At 44.4% G+C, this 25,148-nt stretch overlaps 2 protein-coding genes across 2 annotated transcripts in view; both read right to left on the bottom strand.

The window, feature by feature from the left end:
- Window positions 1–347: 347 nt before the first annotated feature.
- The window catches only part of LOC144470895 (CUGBP Elav-like family member 3), a 234,202-nt gene continuing 209,401 nt past the window's right edge, over window positions 348–25,148 (bottom strand). Inside the window, exons 3-4 of the mRNA XM_078182485.1 lie at window positions 1,662–1,807; window positions 348–481 (exon numbers count right to left, since the gene is read on the bottom strand). Coding sequence (XP_078038611.1) covers window positions 1,721–1,807 — 87 coding nt within the window. The 3' untranslated portion in view covers window positions 348–481; window positions 1,662–1,720. The remainder of the gene's footprint in view (window positions 482–1,661; window positions 1,808–25,148) is intronic.
- LOC144471278 (major royal jelly protein 9) lies at window positions 15,395–18,292 on the bottom strand. The gene is made up of 3 exons (XM_078183162.1): window positions 17,683–18,292; window positions 16,534–16,940; window positions 15,395–16,156 (listed from the first exon to the last, which is right to left on the bottom strand). The coding sequence occupies exons 1-3, from the start codon at window positions 18,028–18,030 to the stop codon at window positions 15,673–15,675; spliced, it is 1,239 nt and encodes a 412-aa protein (XP_078039288.1). The 5' UTR covers window positions 18,031–18,292; the 3' UTR covers window positions 15,395–15,672.

The following is a 25,148-nucleotide window of genomic DNA, read 5'->3' as shown; positions in this document are numbered from 1 at the left end:
TCAATTCGGGTTATTGTCAAATATACTTGAATCCGTTGTACTTTTTTAGTTATTTTTAGGTACAATGTTTGATTTGTCTGCAAATATCTGTTTCTAAAATCGAATTCGATGCAACAGTCACAATTTAAAAGAAATGAGAATTAGGCATGCATTGCTAAAATATTTCTATTAAAAAAATCCTCGTTATTGCTTTTGTAACTATAGTTACCCAATCACTGGACAAGGACGAGATGTTTAATACTTGATAAACGGAGCACATTCAAACCGTAGTCAACACATATCAAGAAATTTTATTAAATACTTTACGAAAAGTTCTCTCAGATTTATTTACAAATCAGCTTCGGCTTTATCGATATTTGTCAGTTTCGCGTGCGATCGAAACGATAGCCATTCTTTGAATGTCTCGTTTGCTTATCCGCAGCCCGTGTCAGCGAATAGCCGCGTGACACTTTTCGCTGTGCTCGCGAGAACAGCATGGTATCTGGAAAAGAAACATTTCAATATATGAACCTTACCGTCTGTTAAGCATGTATTAATAGTGTCGCCTGATCTTTCCGTCGTCGAATAAGATTCCTTCTGACAGAAGAAGACAAGCTTGACATTGGTAACTTCTAACATCAAGTTTCGGGATTCGAGTTCGTGGGGGGGAAACGGGGGGTGCAGGTTGTCGGGGTTGCGGGTACAAGGAAGAGTCGATAGGGTGAGCACCAACACAGAGTGACCACTAAACACCTAACAACCAACAATAGCAGCCAACATCGAACATCGATAAACCAACGAAACTAAACCAACCACAAGTCACATTGTAACGGAACTCAGCGGAACAGTGAAGACATAATCCAACGTATCCATAATATATTCTATATTACGTTATATAATATACATATATATATCGGGACATACATATATTATACGGAAATATAAAATACACGATGCACACGCAACGTTGAATGACTTTTAAATACGTACGTGTGTGCGAAGAATGCCACTGCTGCCGGACGAAAATGCAAACGATCGTTCGACGGACGAAACAATAGCGCGCGCGTGCGACAGCGAGAGAAAGAAATAGAGAGAAATGCAGAGAGAGAGAGAGAGAGAGAGAGGGGGGGGGGGAGGAAAAAGGCGATTCGACGCGAAAAATTGAAATAACTCGTACCCGCAACAAAACGTTCTTTCCGACGAACGGTCTATTTCTCGACGCGCTAGATTAACGGACTTAATTAACTCGCGATTTCGTACGGGACCCGGAATTTGACGGCGCGGTTTAATTAAGGGGAACGAATACGGTACAAGCGGGCTTGCTTTCGCGGTTGCACGTCGTTATCAGCTGACCCGCGGCGCGCAGCTAATTATAATCGAGACGCGAAGCTACCGAACAACGTAAAAATGCGACCCGTCGTTTTATATCGAGCGGCGGCGAAGCTAATTTGAATGCCTCGAACGCGAAACGAAACGTTCGCGCGCAGTGCACTCTTCGCTCTACGTGCGCTCAACAACAGGGAGGGATCTGGTATCATCGCTGCGGGCCATCATACGAGTTTCTCATTAAAACATCGAGGAGCACTAACTGTGAGACACGATAAACGTAAAAGTGAAACATGTTAAAACTTAATAAGGATGACATATCTTCATAGACACCGAGTAGGGGTATGGTGACGTACCACATCGAGTACATTGAGAACGTGGTTCGCGCGGACGACTCTAGTAGTGGTAGTTGTTGTTACATTGTGTGTTGTGGTCGTGGCAAGAAGAAGAAGAGATGGAGGAGGTGTGCGGCGCCCCCGGCCAGCCGGTCGCCCGTCACACCCTGAAACAGAATAATATTGTCACTTCCTTGCCAGATAGAGGGCATCCCTATCGATTACCTTGACCCGCCATTATCTAAATTCATTTTGGGGATGTACACAGGGTGTCGACCGAAAAGAAATGCGAGTCATTGTTACAGGACAGCTCGAATAATTAATTGCTCCGTCTCTATCGGGGCGGCTCTGTCGGGTGGACAGAGGCTAGCGACGATTCATCCGCGATTTTCATGATTTTCAAATACATTGTCAGGCTCGTTATTCTAGACAACTGTTCTCTATACATATTACACTAACGCTTGAGTATACGTTTCAACCACAGTGTAGAAAGGACAGATTTGACAAACTAAACTTTGACTTCGATTTCACCGATACGTTTCTTTTTAAATTATGATAGTAAATTATTCTTACGTGACTAACTTTTCATTTTGATATCTGTAAAAATCATGCGGAGACAAAAGCTGTTTAGTCTAGGAATACTGACAATGTATTTCAATCTCTTTAAAATCGACGACGCACATAATCACCGCACAGTGTTTCATTGTATACACAAAAATTGAAAATTCGAATTTCGAAAGCTGAAAAGTACAAGATGTCTGAAAAATTATTGCGCATGCAGATCGGTAGTGATTCTTCGTGTTTGTTAAATGGCTTCATTTTAGAGAAAAAACAGTTTAAAAATTTGTTGAAACAAAAGAAATGTTACACTCCATCTTCATTTATTTTTATATCTCGTGTAGACGAGAGGACAGTTTCAATACTGAAATATCAATGACAAATTTTGTCATGCTCACAGACTGTTTTCAGATCCAATTAATTATTACCGTTGACTGATGTCGAGCAACTCCCATTAAAGATTAAACGAATAACTTGATAATGATACGAAATGAAAGTATAATGAAATTCAAAACATTGCCCATAATATTTGACAGTGTCGAATAATATTATAATAGTAATATTTAAAAAGTTGAGAAACTCCGTCGGTTTCTTAGAGCGACTGAAGACGACGTCCCCGCTTAAACAAATTTTTCCTACACGCCGTCTTCCCAACACATTAATTAAAAAACTTCTCCTCTCGTCGCGCACGACACGTCCGTCACTCCATTCGGCGGCGAGCAAAAAAGCCAAAGAAAGAAGAAGGAAGGGAGGGGTGGAAAAAGATTACAGTTTGCCCAGCAAGCGTGTAAAGTATCGAATGATGAATCGCCGACACGCAAAAAACACTATCGACTGTCTATCATGCTCGAACATTCGATTTCCGAAGGTTCATCGGATCCTTCAAATACAAGTTGATTTCAACGGTGGTCCGATACTTCTGCCGGGCCGACTCGCTCTCTCGCCCGTTCTCTCTCTCTCTCTCTCTCTCTCTCTCTCTCGCTACCTAGCTCGCTCGCTCGGCCGCTCGTCCGCTCGTCCGTTCTCCCGCTCGCAGAAAGTATTGGCGCGAAGTCGCGCTCGACGGAGGGTCAAAGCCGAAAAAAGAGGTAAAGCTTTATATCGAGGAAAAGGGGATTTCGGATTTGCTGGACCATGTCCACCCATTGCATCGTTTACGTCCAATACAAACGAATGGGAGAATGAACGGACCAGGAAGAAAGACAGATAGAGGGTGGCCAAAGGGGGTGGTGACTATGGAAGGAGGGGGGGGGGGGGGGGGGGTGGTTGGATAGCAAGAGAGCGATGACGGTGGAAAGAGCTTGGGGAAAGGGCGACCGGGGGTGGAGGGGTGGGGAGGGGTGAAGGGGGGGAGGGGGTCGGAGGTAGTACGTGGGCGGCTGGCAGAAACGAGGGGAGAAGGGGGTCAGGGCCTGAGAAACGGGAGCAGCGACCGGGATTTTAACGTCGAGCACACTCGTTTCGAGTCGATAGGTCCACTTCGACTGGCTTGGGAAGCAGTCGACATGGTCCAGCAACTTCCTCTCCCACCTCAGCCCTCCTCCCACTTCCTGCCCTTATATCCTTCGGTCCGAGACATCATCCCCGTATTCGAAAACAGAGCGGAAGCGACGCAAGTTTTCCGAGGGAGGCGCACTCGCGGCTAATAAGAACCGCTCCCGATTTAAGTGCTTCGAAAGTTGACATACCTATCTGGAAGCCGTCGACCCGGCGAGAGAGAACCGGATTCTGTTTCCCATATTCCTTCTCTTAATACCTGTAGGTAATGCAAGGTGGATTGTTTCGTGGAAATAACCCGCGTAAATACTTCAAATAGTTCAAACCCGTCTTTTAACTTCCTATGTATTTTCTATTATAGAGACTGTGGACATTAAATCAAATTGTTCTAGTAGATATTTCTGATAATTTCAGTTAATTCGAGATGATAAAAAGTAATGACGTATATCCGTCCACACGTGACAATGTATGAACAGCGTGACGTGACCCAGACTTGCACTTTTCGAATGTCACATGACTTCGCATGACACGATATTAGCATATTCTCTAATTTGAAGCGGGTACCGTCTGGCCCGTAGAATTTACGTTCCGAAATTGTTCCAGCATTGTTATCGAATAAAGAAACTTTACATAGAGAAAGTTCGTGTCTCCAAGCTCATTGTTATTCGTCCAGGAAACCACTTATCGCAATAATTGGCGATCCGAAATGCTGAAGCTCGCGTATTAGTATTATTTCGTCAGGCAAGTAACTGGAAACTAGTTCGGACGGTGACTATGTAGACGCCGTGAAAGAGTGGCCCGTGAGAAACCCAGCATGTGCACTGTCCTCTGGTAAGTGGAAAACGCGAGGTTTACTTAACCCTGGAGGCTTCAGATCGAAAACAAAATATACGATCGACTGGCTTCCACGAAAGTGTTGCAATCAGCACGAGTGGCTCAAAAGGGCTGTGTCTGCGTTGGCGAAAAAACAAAACGGTAGTAATTCTGAGGTGTTCGATTATAAATGTATTCTTTTCTTTCAATAATTTCAGTGAGCTAGAAACAGTGCGATAATATTTTTGAATTCATACAATGTCTGCCTAAAACTTTGTGCTCGACTTTCGCATAGCGTAATTACAGTAGCGGAAAGTAGATTTTTCAATTTCAGAATGAATGGTAATTGCTAAATGCGAGTCCTACGAGTGCAGTTAGCGGCGAGGCAATTCTCAGCTGATTTCTTCGACAGTGCTTTCGGCTTAATGAGCCGTATGGGGTCTTGCATTAGCGCGTTGCAGTGTTGCTCGTTAGAGCACTTAGGCGAAAGTCAAGTTTGCTTTAAAATAATACGATTTCGAGAGCAGAGTGCTCGAGCTTCGTTACTCGGAAAATTATTTATTTCGGAAGCGCTCGCGAGCGTTTAGAAAATCTGAATATCTCTCGCGCGGACCGCGCGGACCGCGCGGAACGGTACGCGCGGCCGGTATCCATCGTTGCGTGGAAAAATAAGGAAATGAAATTTTCGAAATTCAGATTATGCGCCCGCGCGCGCTCGCGGATCGTTGTTAAGCGAGACGGAATGGAAAAAATAATGCGCCGAATGTAACCGAATCTGTACATTTGAAACTTCCGGCGGGGAATCAATATCGCGGGCGCAGAGAAATTGGGGAGGGGGGGGGGGGGGGGGGGGGAGGACGCATCCGCGAGTACAGTTACAAACAATTCGGCGGAATAATTAAATACGCGAGACGAATACTTTCGGGGAAAAACAAATCACTGAAAAATCCAATGGAGAATAAATGCATTTAGTATCGGCGTGGTGGGAATGGGAATGGATCGGTACCCGATTGATGAAGCACTTTTTGTTCCGCTGCATAGGCAGACGCGGTGAAATTTTATTTAATGGTTCTCATGCGTTGAAACCGGTCCTTTTTCAAACAATGGTCTTGATGTAATCGAGGAAAATCCTCCGACCGCGGCCGTGCTTCGGGTAGTATTAAAATCATTATTTCCGTCTCTTGGCATTCATACGGAAATAAATAGGGTGTGTGCTAGGGGGAGTGAGAGGGAGAGAGAGAGAGAGAGAGAGACCGAGCATAGAGCGGGGGGCATAGGGGGCATATTACTTTCGAGAGACGCGGAAAATGGACTCGCGTATACACCCAAGCAACGTTGCGAAGGTATGGAAACGAATAGGCGGAAATATTACGTTCAAAGTGAGAGAAGGCTCGAACAAAAGGACGGAGGCAGAGAGAGAGAGAGAGAGAGAGAGAGAGAGAGAGAGAGAGCACTGCCGGAAACGGGCTCGAGCAAGACGAAAATCGTGACGTTACAAACTTCGCATGTAGGTTGGATCCGTTCACTCGATAATTATCGGAGTCGTTCCACCCCACTTCGACGTTTTATCGCAGGGATAAAGTTAACCTTCGGATTTTCAGTTCGAGAAAAACGCTCGGATGTAAATGAACCGATAATCTATGCGCGTGTCCGCGCTGCGGTAGAATATGTTAGCCTCGTATTTTGAGAATCAAAGATTTCACTGGAGATACTGATTATAATTTGATTGGCATTCGCTCGTTAGAATTGCGAAATACGTTCTCAATAGAAAATGTCTGCGTACAACTTTTACTGCGGAGAACTCTACAATCGAAGAACCATATTTACTATTTTACCACTGAGATTCCTCGAATTTATTCTACCACGCTGCAGAAGCGACTCGACAAAAGTTTTCTAAATCGTAAAAGCGTTCTGGATTTAATGTGTTTCGTTTCGAAAAATTCGTGCAACCGAGCGCCGCGTGGAATTTCCGCGAGACCGTGTCCCAGCAATTAAACATATTCAATGAAGTAACGATTGACAAGAGACATGTTCTGTCATCGACAGGAACCGCGCGGCCGGGCGTATTTCAGTGACAGAGAGAGTCCTGGTGAAATTAATCACGTCGCATCGTTTCCAGGATTGATCGCCGCGGCCGGAACTCAAAAACCAGGCGGCGCGAATTATTCAAGGCCCGCGCCGCGCGGCCTGATTTCGATTTTGTTATAGCCCCGGCCCCAGGGTCACTCGAAATAAATACTGCTTAATTCATCATTCCCCCCCGGGTATGGTATCCGTGTCATAGTACCCGCTTGTCCTCGTCGCAAATAGAACCCCGGGGAATTACGCCACGAAGATCTGCGAGATGGGTTGAGTTGACGTGGTAATACTGGTTATCATCGCGCTGATTGCACCCATACCTCTCTCCGTCGCCACCGCCTCCACCGCCTCCACCGCCTCCACCGCCACCGCGCCGCTACAACCATCGACTATCTTCCGCTGGAACCTGCACCTGACCTGCTGTATTTCCATTCGGGCTATTCATTACATCTATCCTGCAGCGATCGTTCCTTTCACGATATATTGATGTACGAAAATTGGCAGACGGCACGGTAGCTCTCGCCGATCCCACCCGTGTGGATAGCTACCCTAAACTTCCTTCCCCTTATGTTTATTTTCCATTAAATTCTCCTCCGGCGAGCGCCGAAGGTATGACGCACACTAGACGGAGGGTTATTTAAAAGTATGTTTGTTGATCCTTGGGGAACTTCGAACTTTGCCGGATCGTTGATTCATTCGAATTTTACGGTGACTAATTTTTTCATGTCTCAAATGGCTTTCAATGTCTAGCGTATTATATCGTTGCCAGACTGCCGATGTCTAACTAAAAATTATTCTGCATGAACTCCTGAAAATAGAAATAACATAAAAGTACGTTTCTTTGGTGATATTAATATACTACTTCAGTTTCTATCCAAAGAAGAGATTCGACAATTAATATCAATTTTCAAAAGGGAAATGAGCAGTCGATTACAGTTTCGGCGTTGAATACGTAGTAAATCCTACATAAACGGCGAGTAATAATGCTTCTCGGCGGTGGATTCGTGTGCGTCATGTATTCCAGAAATACGTGATACCATTTATAGTCCCACGTACGTGGAACAAAGTGCCGTACGTTACACGATGTAACAGATATGCCGTTCCTACGCAATCTTAAATTCATTAAAATGATATTAAACGACGGTGTAAAGTAGCGGAAATTATGACACGTGGGAGAATTGTGTATCACATTGTGTAGGAAATCTGCAATTCAATTGGTATTAATTGTCGTGGAATCAGATTGCGCTGTGTATGCCGTCACGGTGCAGATCTAGGGCCAGACAGTTTGATAACTGGAAGCAGTTAAATCACATTTTTAACGGAAGGAGCCTTTCTTCCGCAAATAGTTCGCGATTAGAACCTAACACGATATCGAGGCACTTAAAATTGAAATGAGAAACGGAATATCGTTTCTGTGTCGTAAAATGCATCTCAGATTTTCTGAATTAGAAGATATTTGAGTGCAAGATATTTGATTTATTCAAATGATTTCGCGACAATTTCAAAACGAATTCAAACATTAGAATAAAACACGAAATAACGACTCGTTAGCAAGCTAGTTTTAGGAACACACAACGCTGAGGTAACATCGTTGTGCATTCAATGACTGCAGAAAATTATGCCACTTAGGAAACTAGACGTATGCACATATGTACGTATCGGTCTGGAATCTACAACTTTCACTGCAAATATATAACATCAAACATACATATATCAATCCCACGATTGACTCTAGGGATAACGTTCCGCAACATTTGACATTATAGGACTCCCATGATTACGTGGAATGCTTTTCCGCAACGCAAATGTACTGAATTCTACTGAAACGTAAGACACAAAATCCGCCAAGGAAAGATTTGTTGAACGTGTATCCACTGCATGTATAGTTCATTGCTCGTAGAAGAGCTGAGTAAATCATTGCATGTTAGTTAGTTCTGGAAGAGGCAAAAATTGATTTCGATTAATAATCGATCAATCGGAAGACTGTCGTTAGGGATGGAACGTTGCTTCGTATAAATGAAGCCCTAATTCTGTCAATGAACAAGCTCTCCCTTAGAACGTTGCGTACAAGCGTGCACGTCATAATTAATAGGTCATACCTGAAAGCGAGCGACGCTCGGGTAGAACGGGGCCGACGCACCGTTAAACAAAAGTGAAAACAACAAGAGGTACCATCGGGTTGCGTAACGCGGTCGTAGGATGAGGAGTAAGGGGCGCCTAAATGCGGCAACGTCGAGCGAAGGGATGCGATTACCAAAGTGGGATGCATATCATTGACTGGCCGGCCGATGTGTCGGTGCGAAGGAAGTTCGCGTCAAAAAAAAAGGAGAGGACAGGGGAGAGGAGGCCGGGCAACAAAAAGTTGCAACTGCAGCGTTATTTGCGCTCGTAAACATGACTCGGCACGTTGGCGCATACAGGCTCGCCAGCTCGCTCGCTAGCTCGCTCGTTCGCTCTGCACGCTGCAAAGGTAACGAATGGGAGAAGTCGAAACGGCCACACCTTCCTCCAAAATGCACTCTCTGAAACCTCGGCTCGTTCTCACTGTCAGCCTCTGTCCCTGTCTCTGTCTCTGTTCGTCCTGCCCTTCGCAGCACGCCGTTCCACGCTTATGCAGCTACGTACGTACGTGTTTACGCTGTGAACGCGCCCCGCCAAGCGGAACTAACGATAACGAACGGTTACGAATGTAAGGGACCGGTTCGCAAAGCAAACGACATTTCAACCGGGCGTTACGCGCCGCTCGTGCAAGAAAAGAGAAAAGGAGATGGATTGACGTGGCGGCGCAGAAACAGATGGATGGAACGCCGGATAGACAAACATCGCGGACCCGGGGCTCTGCCTCTGCCTCTGCCTCTGCCTCTGCCGAGGCGCGAATGTGGCTGGAGTTCCTACGGAGTTACGCACAGGAAGTAAACAACCGGTGCCGCCGGAAATACTCTTACGGGGCTTAAACGCGTTTACGGTCAATGTCCCTATTCACGGACTAGGGTAGATGTGTCAGAGATTGCGCCTTCAAACGAATCTTTCCCAAGATTCATTAAATAACCTTGTCTTCTTCGAATTCTATTTAGATTTCTCTCAGCAACCAGATTGTACGCGGAAGTCTTTCTAGTTGTTGGACAGTTTTTCAAATAAAAATATTAGTTTAATATTTATTAGTGTATTATTTCAAAGTCTAGTCATAATACGTAAAGTAAAAGATTCATTTTGTTAGAAAAATGGCCACACCTTCAATCTTTGAAAATTAAATTTTGTTAGGTTTATCAATAATTCGAGTTCACAATAGTAACTGACACATCAACCCTATGCGGCTCCTGTCACCGCACGGTTCGCTGCTCGCGCTGACGAAAAACTGTGACTATATCGGCAAGGTTATAGTATTTTCACTTTCGATTCACTCGCCGGATTCAGTAACCCGTGCAATTAACGCAATCAGGTCGATTCACTTCTTCGTTATTCCAAGAATATACTAAATTATTTTCTTTTCACCAACTATTCATGTGTTTTCTATTTTGCCAATTCTTCGTCTATTCAATTTATAACTAATTAATTGTACTAATTAATTTTTAATAGAATACGTCTGCAAAATATCCAGCTTCGTATAATTTGGAAAAGGTTGAAAGTTTAAATAAATGCATTCTATTCACGAAGTAATATGAAAATGTCGCTTTTCGCCCTCCACGAGCCATTAACGTTTCAAATATTTTTAATTATTATTCGGCGTGAATAGGATGCAATTTTACAAGCTGTTTTGTGCGAAACATGAGCAGCGTCGACCGCATCATTTTTAATTACAGAAAGCGAGAGAGCATGTTAACCGGTGTGTTGACAAATCTCTTTCAGTTTCAAGCCAACGGATAGAACCTTTGAGTTTTCACATAGGGTTGCGTGTAAGCTCGTTATTTTTAGAGATAGTTTCCATGAAAAGATGCAACATTTGCTTCAATGTTTAATGGTAATTTCAGTGAAGCTACAGCGAAGAATGAAATTCCCTTCTAATTACATTTAGAATCAAATGTGTATTCTAAGCTGTCGCAACCGCGTTTACAGGCATGCACTTTGGGCTATTAGCTTTATAATGGTTTTCCTTGATGATATTACATAAAACTGAAAGCGGTAGCTACTCTTATGGCAAAGGAACGACGTCAGTTTTATTAAATTTTCAAGCAACATCATGGACGATTTAATGAGCAATTTGAAGCACGACGTTTTTATCCTAAATTTATTACAGAGCAGCTCTCATCCTCGAATACATTTAATTACGTATTTTAAAATAGCAAAATGCCTAAATAAATGAAAGTTCTGTAACTCCCATACCGCAACATATGCCGGAAATATTCGGTACTTGGTAGACTTGGTATTAAAACGAGAGAAATATCGAATCTCAGACATTTGATCCTCTATTACCCAAACACGGTCCGGAACACATGTAACACTATCTGATATACCAATAACATATTACCCGAATAAGCATCGTTGATCACCAGGGTATATGGATATTCACATGTATCCTATTGTCAGAACAGTCTCTCGTTTAAAAATTTAATTCACGTTTTCCACTGGATGATAGTGTATCAAAATAATACAATGATTAGATGATAGACCAATTAAATAGCAGAATATTGCAACGATGATCCTTCCAAGATGACAAACGACGAAACGATTCGAACGAAATCGTTTACTCATGTTACTGCGGGCGCGACTGTGTAACATAATTACGTTACCTTGGCGAGTGGTTACGGCAGCGTTCGAATGCACCTAGCAATTTAGTAACAGTTCGTTTCCTGGTCAATCGGGCCGACGCGGCTAGCTATAAGTAGTAAGTGGGCCTCAGACCTATACACGCATAGCCGGAGCAAAGGAGAAATCTGTAGCGAGCGGCGAGATTGCTGGAAACGTTCTTTCGCGATGTCGGACAGGCTGCTGTGATACTGTGAACGTCGGCGGGGAGGGAGGGATAGAGGGAGGGAGGGATGGAGGGGAGCATCTGTAAACTTCTTGGCGAACTAATGGCAGAGCAGAGATCAGGGGTGTAACAGTTAGTTTATGGGTAGCAGGGATCCGGCGGTCTGGCTCCGAGTGGTGACCAGAACGCGGCCTCGGATTATCATCCACTTGGATCGCAACTAGCGACAGCTACAACGGCAATACGGCAACAGCAGTGCGGCCGATGTTCGCGTTCTCGTGGCCGTTAGCGCCGACGTTCTGCCAGGCAGACGGTACTTGGTGGTCCAGGTTCGGAGCAGCGGGTGCAGCTGCATTGAGCCGCGGAGGATAGTAAATTACACGTTGACTAGAGCTGACAACTGCAATGCATGCCACACACTGGCGTACATGAGCTTCTGCACGAGATGCCGTGTGTTTATGCGGCCGGCGAGTCCAGCACTGTCAGCCCGTCTAGGCCACCCGGTGAATTATAGATGAGCTGCCTTAATAAAGACACGGGAGATGCCCGAAATTCTCCCGACGTTCCACCCGCCGTAGGAACTCGACGTTCCTTCGAATTGCAAACGGATACCACGTGAGTTCGTTCGGTGGTGGCCGACGAGCGCTAGCCGGATAGCCGGCTATCCCGGCCAGCTCGCTCGCTACTAGGTAGCAAGCGTGCGCGCCCACGCGCGCTGCAACATGGCGGCCGAGTCTACCTTCTCCCCCGGGCAGAGCCTGTTCATTCGAAACACGCAGACCGGTAGAATTCCGAGAAAAACAAGTAATTTGCCGTGCTCGCTAGAAAAGCCGCCGCTATGAGATACGCGGTTAATTTCGCGATTAAATTTTAAAATTTCATTCCCTGGGAAACGGCACGTAAAATGGCAGCCGCTTTGTCCCCTCCTTCGGTGCTTCCCTTAATTGGGATACATTCTTTCGCACGGAAGTGGACCCTGACTCCCCGGACCCCGGTGAATTGTTTAGCCGCTCCTAATTGAATTTTCATGTAACGACGCGCGATCGTTCGCGCTTAGGTGCACAAGGGACGGGACTCGTTGCAGGCGGAACGGGACGCTCGCTCGCGTCTCGCCGCGTTGCGTGCGAACCGAACGCGGCGATCCTCTTCTCTCTCTCTCCCACTATCTCTCTCTCTCTCTCTCTCTGTTTCTTTTCGCGCGCGTAATTGCCGCGTTTATCAGGGCAGAGAGAGCCGCCGCGTCGCGAGAAGATATCTCGACGAGCGCTTCCTTTCTTTACGGGCCAGTCCTGTATCGCATTACAGACGCTAACTGCCGGTAAAGAATGGCACACCGTCGGCCGGCCGCGCTTCCACGCGCGAGTATCAGTGCCAAACACCGGTAGTTATGTATATTAGCGGCAGTAAAACTGATGCAAATTTATTTCAAAATTCCGCGGCGTTACCGTAAAGTCGTTTTAAAAGTACGCTCGTAAAACGATTTCAGACCTTTTCTTCGCGCGGACGAGCCCGCGGCGACAGGACTTTTACAGCGGGGCGCCTCTATCACCTCTTAAGTAATTCCACGTCGTATCCTTAAGGTAACGAGTTCGATCGTGAAAACGTGCTCTCGCATGGATCGTTCGCGGTCAACGTTATACGTCCTCGCGCGGGCCCTTGAACGCCCGCCCGTCCGCCCGCCGGAGTCACAATATTTTATAATACCTTGATACGGCGATAGTATATTGAACGGCGCTATAACTCAGTCGGCCCTACTTTACGAAATCGCGTAAAAAGAATATTGAACGGTATACCGGGTTTTTACGGGCCCGGTTATCGTTCCCCCTTTATGCCCGCGCTTATTAACCACGCTAACCAGCCAGGTACTTTTATTCGGTCTTCCAGCTAGGGTCATCTCAATTCTAGTGGAACCGCGCGGATGGATTACGCGCCGCGGATCAACGATAGGGCGTTCTCTTGGCTTTTTTTATTTCCCAAGAATTTCACGACGCTTTGTCGGTGTTTGAATTTTTACATATTTCACGTATCCGTGGGTATTGTTATTTTTACAGGCTGCGGTTCTAAATGCAATCTATTACGATAGTTTCATTTCAGTCTCCGTTTCCGAGGAAAATAAGTTTCGCGAATAAAATTCTTTCTCACTTTTTAAATAATTCGTTGAATAGTCGTCTCGTCATCGCTCTTCATTCTTTTTTGCATTTTATATTTTAAAAAGTTTAATCCTTGTGTGTATTATAATTATTTTATATTTATATTATATATGATCTCATATTATATCATAATAAATAACTAGCAGCATTCTATCAGACGGGTTAAAGAAAGGACGAATTCTATAAAAAGCTCGAGAATTGCAAAGAAGTTGCAAAAAATCTGCAGCAGCCAGATTTCGAGGGGAAAAGGGGAAAAGGGGGAAAGGGGAAAAGGGAGAAAGGGAAAATCCGGGAATATCCCCATGATTTGGATCGCGCGATGCAGAATCCCGGGCATCAAACGGTGGAGAGAAGCGGCGGCGAGGACGCGGGAGGACGCGGGAGGACGCGGGAGGACGCGGCAGCTTTTCCAGCATACGTGCGCGCGGTGTGGTAGGCTGATGTTGAAGTTGGGGGTGTGGGCGGCCGGAGGCGCCGATGGGGAACGAAAATTTAAGGGCGGCCGTATATTATCGCGACGAAGGGGTTGTCTGAGGTTAACTGCCAAAGCTTCGCAAAGGGTGTGGGCGCGGGTAGCGTCGAGGTACCTAGAGGGTACCTAGAGGGGGCGAACCTGTGCCATGAATATGCCGCCATTAGTCACACGCCGAACTACGCCGTAGAAAGAGAAGTAGGTGACACGAATTTCCCGGCATTGGGCGCGCTCTATTGGTATCCCGAAAGTGCCGCGGCAGTAACACGAACAATTCCTCGTGAATGCGCATTTATCTCGGCCAGCCTCTCCTCCCTTGTCCTACGGCTGAACCTCGGCCGGCGCGACGCGGCGGTCTGCGACCCTGCGGTATCCAGAAGGCAGATAAAACTTCCTGAAATTGCTGGCAAGAAGAGACCGACATACCTATCTGGAATGGCCAGGGCTAGAGCAGAGCGTCGGTCTAGAAACTAGCAGCAGCGCCTTGGTCCTCTCGCCTAACAACCCCCTGACACCTCCCTTGCAGCCTCCCCTGCAGCCTCCCCTGCAGCCTCCCCTGCAGCCTCCCTCGGCGTTGTTCCCGTTCCGGCGAGCATCCCGTCGAAACATTCGGGTACCCGGTGACGCTTCTGTCACCGGCAGGCCCCGTCGTTACATCTCAAAAGGCAGCAATGAAACGGTTAACTAAATTGCCGCACGCTGGCTGTCACTCGCAGAACGCCCCCTTACTTCGCCGTGCGGCTTACTCGCCCGGCGATATCCCCGAACAATCCTCCGCGTTCGGTTACCATGCCGGTCTACTTTCGCAAAAACAAGTAATCGAAGTCGTTAATGCGGTTATTTGTTCTCTCTGTCGAAAGCAGCCGGCGGTGAACCGAGCCGGATGAAGCTATTGGCTTTCAAGGGGTTATTCCCCGTTTAACGGGTCGCTACATTGTTCCTCTTTTTTAATTATATTCTCTTGCGGACTTCTACGTTCCCCGCCGGACCGTTCCGCGAGCCCTCGGCTCCGTAAAATCACCGGGTTACAGAAATTCGAGAATGGAAGGGGGACTGGCGCCGAATTCAAATTCGAGCAAGAAAACTTCGGACGCGTTTCTTCTGTGGAGAACCTCGGGAATGTCCCCTGGGAGATAGTAAATCGATTTCAGAAAGGACAATCTTGTGTGAACGAATGTTTGAAGAAAATTTGATTCCGTCTAGTAAAAATATTTGAGTCGTCACAGGACGAGAAGGGGCTGAGCGTAAGGAACCTTTCAAATAATCCAAAGCCAGATAATATTTAAGACAACTGTCTCACAGTGTGTATTTATCGCAAGGATATGTAAAAAGAATTACAAACAGTTTATTACAATAGCGTGTAGACGGAGAGGTATAACTTATTTTGGTTTACTATTTATAATTAAATGGTTCGTTGGGTCGAATACGTAGAATCATTTTATCCTAAATGACATTGACATTGAACGTGTAGAAATTCCTGTACTTTTTAAAGGTATACGTGTGTTTGCGTGTGCGAAGGAACTGTCGAGGAGTATTTGATTAGCGTTATCTGACTCAAATCCTGTGCCAGAACGTGGTATCCGGGTTGAAGCCTCTTCTACCAGTCGGCTCGCAATTTGTGCCTCTAATAATGTCGTCTACCTTGCCTCTGATTAAACGGAAATTCGTTTCACTCGGTTTCAGCGTCATGTTTATGGTTTTTTGCAATCTGTTCGTGTTGAACCACAATTCTTCCTCGCCGCGATCATTCACCACTACTTTGATACCGCTGACGTACTGCAACTTCTCCTCGTCCTGAGCAATTGTCACTATATTTTCCGGCGCGAACGGCCTCTCGATGTTCCAACAAGCGATCGCCGTTAGCTGAACCAATTGGAAAAATATCACGCCCCTCCGAGACGTTGCCTGGACACCCGCCTGGCTCGCTCTTTTGTAATTAGATTCGTACACTATCGGCTCGTTGTATTTACTTGACTTTAACGAAGTCGTGTCCGTGTACTTTTGCAGATAGCTAGCCAAAGAGTTGAAGTACAGGTACCTGGAAACCATATTTGCAACAATAGTTTTTTATACTAGATATATATTAATTCCTTGAAGCCCAAGTTAATTTAACTCTAAAAGTAAGACATTTTTCTTAAATACGGTAGGATGTATTCGAAATATTATTCAAATAAATTTTTATCACGATTAATGTAGCATTTAGTAGTTAGATACTTTTTAAACAATTGATTAGATTTATTTATTAAATGCTGATTTTAATCCTCAGTATTTTCAGAAAGAGTCTGCTCCATTTTCACGTCAATCGGTTACGAAACATTAAATTTCTGTCGCAAGATATATTTTCGTATGTAAATTGGAAATTGCTCCGCCTGTGCTATAAATCGTGCGATCCATGCCCGCAACGAGTAGCAATACCTTTCATTGTAGAATCCGTACGGTGACAGTGACATTCCAAGGGTGCCATCAGTTAAGTCGAAAAATTCGCCGGCGATCGTGATGTTCATGGCATCGTCGTCCGGCCCGAAAGCGTTGCCGTGAGTATTGTTTACCCGCCACGAGTGGCCGCGATACAAGTCATAAATCAGCAGACCATTTTGATCCACGTCCGCCACGTACAGATAAGTATCGAGACACGTTTTTCCGACATCGACGATCGGCGTAACTAATGCCGCCTTCCCGTACAATACTTGGTCATCCGGCACAACGTATTTATGGATCAACTGATCGGTCGCAAGATCGAAGATTAGGATTTTCGTCCCGCAAACAGCCTTGCCGCTTACACGGCCCGTATCCACGACCCACAGGCGATTGCATTCGTCTATCTGGACAGCGTATGTTCATCCGTTTAGCGTTACTTTGTGCAAACCTAATCCGTGCATTATACGTTGCGCAACATCCTTTTCGTGCTCTATTCCAACAATTTTTATGCGATTCTACACAAGCAATGATTATCTCTTCTTTTCTGTGCTCGAACATCGTCATAACAGGACCACTTACGCGTGTTTTGTAAAATTGACTATAATTTTGCTGCACGGTGAAACACGATCAAACACCGAATAACCATCTATTTCTTTATGTCTATGTTTAGCTTTAATTCTACAGCTACCATTACCTTTAACACTAATATATAAATAACTTTTCAATTTTTGCTAAATTAATCTATCGATTAGTTAATTTATTATATAAATCTGTAGAGATTTTACTAATATATTCAATGTTCACATTCAACCAAAAAAACTGAATATATCTATAATTATATCAAATGATCCAATCTTTACGTTTCACTATTGTCTAATATCTATTTTGTAATTTCCCAAGCAATACGTCAGAATAAGGCGAACATTGAAAGCATGTCTAACAGACTAGTTGCATGTCACCGTACGCGTTACGTTAAGTCACTTTGGAGTCACGAAGTATTAAATCATCCCAGCCGTTTACTCAGCCAGTAACCAAGTATCAATCTGCTAATAAATTATAGTACTTTGGTCGACTGGAAAACCGTGTCACTGACACGGTTCTTCAGGTTCCCTCGGACAAGCATAAGCTTGTCACCGCGATATTTACCGCCAACCTATAAACAGATATCAAGCTGTTGCAGTTGTCCGGCGTGAACCAGCTCCAATCCGGATACGGTATCAGCAACGGGCCACCAGGTCCTTCCATAGTCGACACCAAAGACAATGTGATCGGCACACCGTCCAACCATTGCGGACTGGTTACAAATATGCGGCCGGTCCGATCAATGTCAACATCCTGCGTGAACGCGTTTCCCAGCGTGAAGTTCTTTCCGGTTAAGGGAATATTGGGCCAGGTCCAGTCCAAGTATTTCCATTGAAAGGCGACCTCGAGGCCCCGGCCATTTGCGCAGTGCACGGTACCAAAGGCGAGGATCAAACTTAGATACAGCACCATGTAATCGTTTTGCGAACCGTCGTCGAACGGCTTCGATTTCCCTTGTCACATAAGATCAACGCGCGCCTCTCGGATGCGTAACAAAACGGAAACTCGCGGACGGCTCGGCTGCAACGTAGCTTCGACCGAGTTCGCGGTCCAAGGCGCACTGTTACACAGAGAGCGCCGCGGCAATATTCTTGACAGTGGAAGTACTGCCACCGAGAACGGTCACTTTCCCGGCTGATACGACTCGAAAGTGCGGTTCACCTTGAACTGGATATTGAGGAATACAACCGCTCGGTACACATGTTTTACAATTCAACGGATCATCAGGAAATGCTGATTGGCTACTGGCTAGGCCAGGTTCAAAGTAAGAATTAGTTACATGCGCTTCCTGAATAACAGAGACAAACACAAGGACGTTTCCGTGTGTACCGTACTTGTTACACCGCGGATTGAATGCATTACATGCTTCGATGAAGAAACACGAGAACAGGTGCATTATATGTGTTACTGTACGAATACCGAACAACTGAAATACTTGCTGGAGATTATTCTGTAACGAAGACATGAATAAAAACCAATTCATATTTTCGCCGAAAATATGTTATTAATGGTTAGGGAATGAAATTTAGAAGTAAGAGGTTGAAATGTTTTCACATGATTTATAAGAAGAATAAATAATTATATGAATTATCAGAATCTAGCTAGTGGAAACGATGTGGCAGGACATCCGTGTCCGATTAAGTGGTATGTAGCTTTATCGTAAGTTTATTCGGCGTTATCGTTAGGATAAGCAAAACCAAACCACAGACCAGCTAATTTTTATTCGACCAATGCAATATAGAGAGTTGGTCGAAATGAGAATATAGCTTTGAAAGTTGATGGCAGCAAAGTACAATATTGCATCAGAAAATATTTAAATTTTCTTCTTCGATTCGAAACCGGTTTCAGCATTTGTCGAAATTTTTACCTCGATCGCAGCAAAATATTTCCCATACACATCTATGGTAAAAATCCCATACTGTGCGTGCAGTAATCAAGCTTATTCTATAGGAACACTTTTTTGGATGGTTGATACACCAAACCACAATTGAAAATGTATCCACACGTGCCTCAGTTTCAAGATTGCGAAGCAATACTCGACAGATCATAACTACAATAATTTCAAACAAAACTTACCGAACTGTATGCGTATTCATTGGACAAAAATATTTGATTTCTATAGAGAATTGATCGAGAAGCGGACTGGATTTTTGCTGGCGTCACGGAAACACCGCGACGAGTATGCATATAGGTGTTGTCAAAAATGTTGGAGGGGTCCGCGCGTTAGAACGTCGATAACGAATGCTCAGGGAATGTGGTCATGAACGCATTAACCACTGCGTGATCAGAAACTGGATCAGCTATTTGGAAGCAGTACACGCCCACGTGAAATAGAGCTGGAAACTATTTTCGTGCAAATTCTCGAACACAGCACGTCGGCCGTTATGAATGCTCGCTCGCCTTCGCTTCGATTCCGGTGTTTCGCGCGCGAATTAAAACTTTCTTATCCCCGGGCCCCACGCGGGATTGTTGGAACGTTGCTTAATCACTTAGGTTTTTCGTGTCTTCGTTCCGCCGGTTTACACGACCATCGCATAATCGCCGGTAATTGCCGACCGTAATGCGAAATGTGAAGCATGATGATATTCCATGCATGTACAGAACAAGCGATCACAATTGCACACAAGTTGCGGCGCACCGAGCGACCGTATCTTTGCAGTTATGTTTCGAGCACCCTACTATTAGTATGAATACAAATTCCGCGTGTTCCGCGTAGAATGCCGGAAACGCCGGAAAGGAATGGCAAACCAAAATATTCCTTCATGGAATTTCCAAACTACTTATATCCAGAAGCTAGGAAAAAATGATCGAAAGCACAGATTTTTACGTTGACTGTGACTGATCCGATGCGGTATCAACGTTAATCTTTCTTCCGAATGCGCCTAAACGTTTTCGGCTAAATTTAGAATATGTAGAGTCCATATACGACTTTAAATATCGTTTAAGCTAGTCAGTGTTGAATCCGAAGCGATTGCGAGGCCCAGAAGTTAGGCTACGAAAATACATAGGACGTCAGCTCTATTCTTATACCTCGTCCGTGCTAACACCTTCCTCGCCGGTAACTACCAGTCGCACGAATGGGTAGCAATACCCTTTGTATTCAAAATGCATGAAGAGCAAGCGATTGCATTGATCGCCGACTTATACCTGCTTTACATCATAGTAACACTAACGAGGAAACGTACCGGCGTTGTAATCGATGATCTTGCCGTGAATCTGCTGGACGATAAGTCTCGAAATTGTAAGTATAATTTAGTTAGAATATGATTTGGTTTGAAAAATGAAGATAACATTTGTACGATGAAAATTTAAATTACACAACGTATTGTATCATTAAATTATACAATTATATCGTACAATATACTATGCAGTACAAAATAGTAGGAGTATATCCTGCAATTTACTACGGTTTCATATTATACAATATGCTGTGCAATTAAATTTTGCAATATATTATGTTATTTAACATAGAAGGCTGCCTTCACCTCATCGTCCCGAAAATGACGAAACAAAAAAATAGTTAAGATTACAGGTTTTTTCCAAGACGACTTTCTATCAAAATCTGCAATAATGGCGCTAGTGTCTGTTTTTGAAGGATTCATGTGTCGAAACTAATTTCTAGGTGTAAGCCATGGATCACGCAACACTGTCATAATCCGCACGCGCTTCGTTGCGGGCGCCGTTGAATTTTTTTCTTTAGCTGGGTTTTCTTGATTTCAACGCTTAATTGCTTCACACGCCCTGCCGCGTATGGCCAACACAACTGTATTTGCTGAGGAGAAGTGGAAATCATAAATCACCTGGCTGGTCACGATTAAGCCGAAGGAGAAGACAAACGGGTGGTTAACCGGTTCTATCGTGAGCTAGAAGCATGGCCGGGCTCTTATTCCGTGCTAATAAAAAATGAATCACGTTCTATCATTTTGATGGATTATATATAAAGCAGAGGCCCCTCGAATGTTGCAATGTGAGTCATTTGGTAATTTTATCGCGCGGTTATTAGTTCGGCGGGTATTATTATACGGTCTATTATAAGCTTGTCTTTTATCTTTTCATGTTTCATGCTCGGAATACATTTATACTTTTTGCCCATAAATTCATTTGGATTGAAATTATCGTTCCGATCGAATTCTTCATGTCACGGTACATGTAAGATATCACACTATCGTCTGACGTACCAAATGCTGCGAAATTCTTCTCATTCACGTAACTACTGCAGGTTTAAGGTAACATTATTACATCGCTGCGTGTAACATCGATGAAAGATTAGAAATTGTAATTCAAACGTTTGAACACGTATAAAATTATCAAACTAGTTTAACGTCATTATTAACACTTATTATTTATGCATAATTAAGTGACTACCAATTGATTATGATCTGTTATTGATTATGAAAATTAAATAATCTACACGAAGCAAGAATTTAAGTTATCCGAAGGTTAAGGTATCCGAGGATAGTTTTTGCTAGTTACTACATATATGGAAAAGGAGCACTTAATTTGCGGAAAATATAACGTGTCACGCGTGTTTCCTGATTAGAGCGCGTTTCTTGGCTACCCACGGAAGCACGTTCTTCCGAGAAAGTGATTACAAAAAGTATCTCCAGCAATTAAACCGTCTAATGGGTTACGCAGTCGGACCTGTGCTGCATTAATGATCCAGCCTCTACATACACAGATCATTGAATCGCACACTAACCAAGGCTTTTACATGTACGAGAACTGCATTAATGTAAAAACGTTTGCAATGGAAGTAAAATTATTGCACTCGGAAATTCTTTGTTCTCGTCTTGTTAACATTCCGAAAGGGAAGCGACGCAGGACATAATTATAACGAACCATTGTCGTGATTTACAACGATCGTTTCTCTGCAGAATGATTTCTGAACAACAGTCCGCAAGAGACAGTTAATTAGAGATTTGTTACGCTGAATCGCGAGTTTACTTTGAATTTTCGGAGTTTGGGTACATGTAACGAAATTAGTCTATCTTAATGAATTGCAAATACACTTGAACCGGGTTCGTTGTTAGAACAAACACAGCGCATAGAAAGTAGACTGCTGACCTCGTTTTCAGCATGCAAACAGTGACTTCCGTTCTTTATTTCCATTTACAAAAATAAATCTAAAAATTACGGATTTATCCAGCTCGTTGCGGCCGCGTACCAGTAAGCTATATTTAGTCGTCTCTACATCGTTTCGCGACGTATAAAATTGGGTAAAGTTCCCTGCACGTCAAATTTACGAATTAAATTTAAATTCTATTAAATTTTGTTTTATTATCATTTGCTTCCATAAATAGATGGAATATAACGCTGAACATTGGAAAAGGCTAGAATTCTGTCTGAGAAATAGATAATTTAATAAACGCGAATATGAAAGAACGTTCTCGTCGAGAAGTTCGTCCCACATTTTGGTCGCAAGGACGAAGCGAGCAATGGGTGTCGCGCGCTCGATCCCCTTAACGAAACCGTTCAACAGATCGTATTGAAACTTCAATCTGCCGAAGATATACACTCTCCACACTTTCTCCGTTACGGTTAATGGAAAAAGGGGAAAAAAATCAAGCAATTTACGGGGCGATACTGTTCGTTATTCCCAGCGGCTCGAACTTCCCGGAACTGCCATTCCGTCGGAAGCTCGCGTCGCGCGATTTTATATCGACAAGGGACGAGCGAAAGTCCCGCAGAGATGCGTCTCTCTCTCTGGTTGAAACAGTTCTTCTTCTTCTTCTTAAACTGAGTTTGGTAAACCCTCGTACAAGTTGAAGTTCTGACCGTGCGGGTGGCGTCGAAGTGGCGTAAGAGCGAAGGCGTCGTAAAAGTTCGTCGAAGTCAATTTTGCAGTTGAAGTTGGTAATGCGATTTGTGCCGGAATAAATAGTTCGAGTGGGGTGCACACAGGGCACCCTCTCTCCCTTCTTTGCTACACCTCGTTTCTCTTCGGTGTCTGACCCATGGACCAATCCATTCGAGTTTGGTGTCACGGGCACGTCTGTTGGACCTACTGAACGTGACAGTCTCGCCGGAAGAAGTTTTACCCGTAGCTACCGCCGCCGAGCTACGACTGGCAACCTAACGAAATAAGGGACTCATTACTTCCGGAAAATTGCCAACTAGTTATGCTCTGACGTCGTTTGAATAATGAGACCGTCGCCGGAACCTCTTTTGCCGTTTCGCTCGTACTTTCCACGGACACGAATAGAACGTCTACAATGGAATCTTTATTGGTGAATTCTGTTATCGAGCGGGTTCTCGCTTCGGCCAGACATTTCTAAACGATGCTTTTGTGTGACAATTTTCTATGACCGAGTTTGTGCAAAGCTGCAGCTTAAAAAAGAATATCGGAGAGGGAGGTAATAATCTTGTAGAGTTTCCGAAGAGGACTTTGTTTGTCGAAGAAGAACAGCACAGAAAATGTGAAATATTGTTGCCCTACCCAATGCTAGTATTTCAAAAAACAATTTGGTGGACGAGGCAAGCCAGGCAATTTCGGTTAGGAAAATTCCCATGATTCGTCGGATTAGGCGGAAACATTCCTCGCAGGTAAAATAATTACACGGTCGCAATTTCGCGGAGGATAAGCGTAACTAAGGAGTACGGGAAAACGCGGGGGCAAGCGATATTTGCAGTGAGAAACGATAATTCGTTGGTTTTTTGCGGAATCAGCGATTTTCTCGCCACCGTCTCCCGTCTCCCGTTGCCCGCCAGCAGATCTTCGTTGCGTTGTAATCCTACAAATGAAAACTTATGCTAATTAAACCGTTAATAGCAGGCTCCGCGTGTAGGTAACGACCGCGGTTGGTTACTTAAGCCAGAGAAAATGAAATGTTCGGAGTCTGCGTGCGTGTAAACAGGCGGTCGCAGTTTTCCCTCTGCCTACGCACACCGCCCCGTGAAATCGGGCGCGATCGACGCCGTAATAAGCGCCCGGCTCTTTATTAATGAATAATCATTCCGGTTCAATCGTGGCCGCGGCCCCCGCTCGCTCGCTCGCTAATTTCTCACCGCCCCGAAACCACCGACACCACGGTTTACGCATTCCTCATTTCGTCTTCCATTCGGACCCGAGTAATTACCGGCGGTTTTTTAATCGCGACGGGAATTAATGCAAAGCAAAGGGCTATTTGTTTCTGTAACGAGTCTCGCGATTAAAGACGGAAAAGGGGAACAATTTGCCCGCCTCCGCGGCCGCGGTTTTACCGTTCCGAGCGTTACGGCAAAGGCCACGGGAAATAACGACGCTCAGAGGTAAGAACAAATTTGAATAACACCGTTCGCCGCGTTAAGTACCGAGAGTCGTGTTAACATGTCAGACACGAACCACGTGCCGCGTTTATTACGGTTATCCCTGTGCATTCGGGTAACAACCTCCGCGCGCGCGCGCTCTCCGTCGATTGTTCTCCGTCGAACTTTAAATAAACGCGCATCCGCTGGAATTTCGGGAAATTGCCTTCGTTCATTTCGCATACGGGTTCTCCGTTGCTTTATTCAATTTTCTTACAGTCCCTGAATATTACATTGCGGGAAGATTTTAAGAGTTTTCGGTTTCATTAATACCTGAATCTGCAGGGGCGAACTTTAATATTGGGTAACGAGATGGAGGATTAAAATTCATAGCTTCCGGGTGGAAGATATTGACGATGAACGAAATCTTTTTAATTTTTTCATTGCATTTTTTTCCTTCGCGCAAAATTTAATATTGGACAACGAGATGGAAAATACTGGAGATTAACGAAATCTTGTTGACCGTATTATTATGACGTTAAAAAAAACTACACGATTGATTGATGTTTTTCTCGCGGTCGAGACTAATTTTACCGATTACTATGCCGTGGTACTTCGCATCCGTTTTATAGAGTCTGCCTGTTCCTTCGATAATAAATATAAAACTGGTTTTACTCTGATCTTTGTCGGGCGTCTTTTTCCTTGTGCAATAACCCTGACTTTTTTTTTACAGACCTGTTGGATGGATCAACAAGATCTATAACAAGATCATTTACGTAAGAACTTCAACGATTTTATAAAGAACG

Source organism: Augochlora pura, chromosome 6 (genome assembly GCF_028453695.1).
Source record: "Augochlora pura isolate Apur16 chromosome 6, APUR_v2.2.1, whole genome shotgun sequence".
Classification (NCBI taxonomy): domain Eukaryota; kingdom Metazoa; phylum Arthropoda; class Insecta; order Hymenoptera; family Halictidae; genus Augochlora; species Augochlora pura.
The sequence above is the reverse complement of the archived record's forward strand: the minus strand, read 5'-3'. Positions and strand labels throughout refer to the sequence as shown.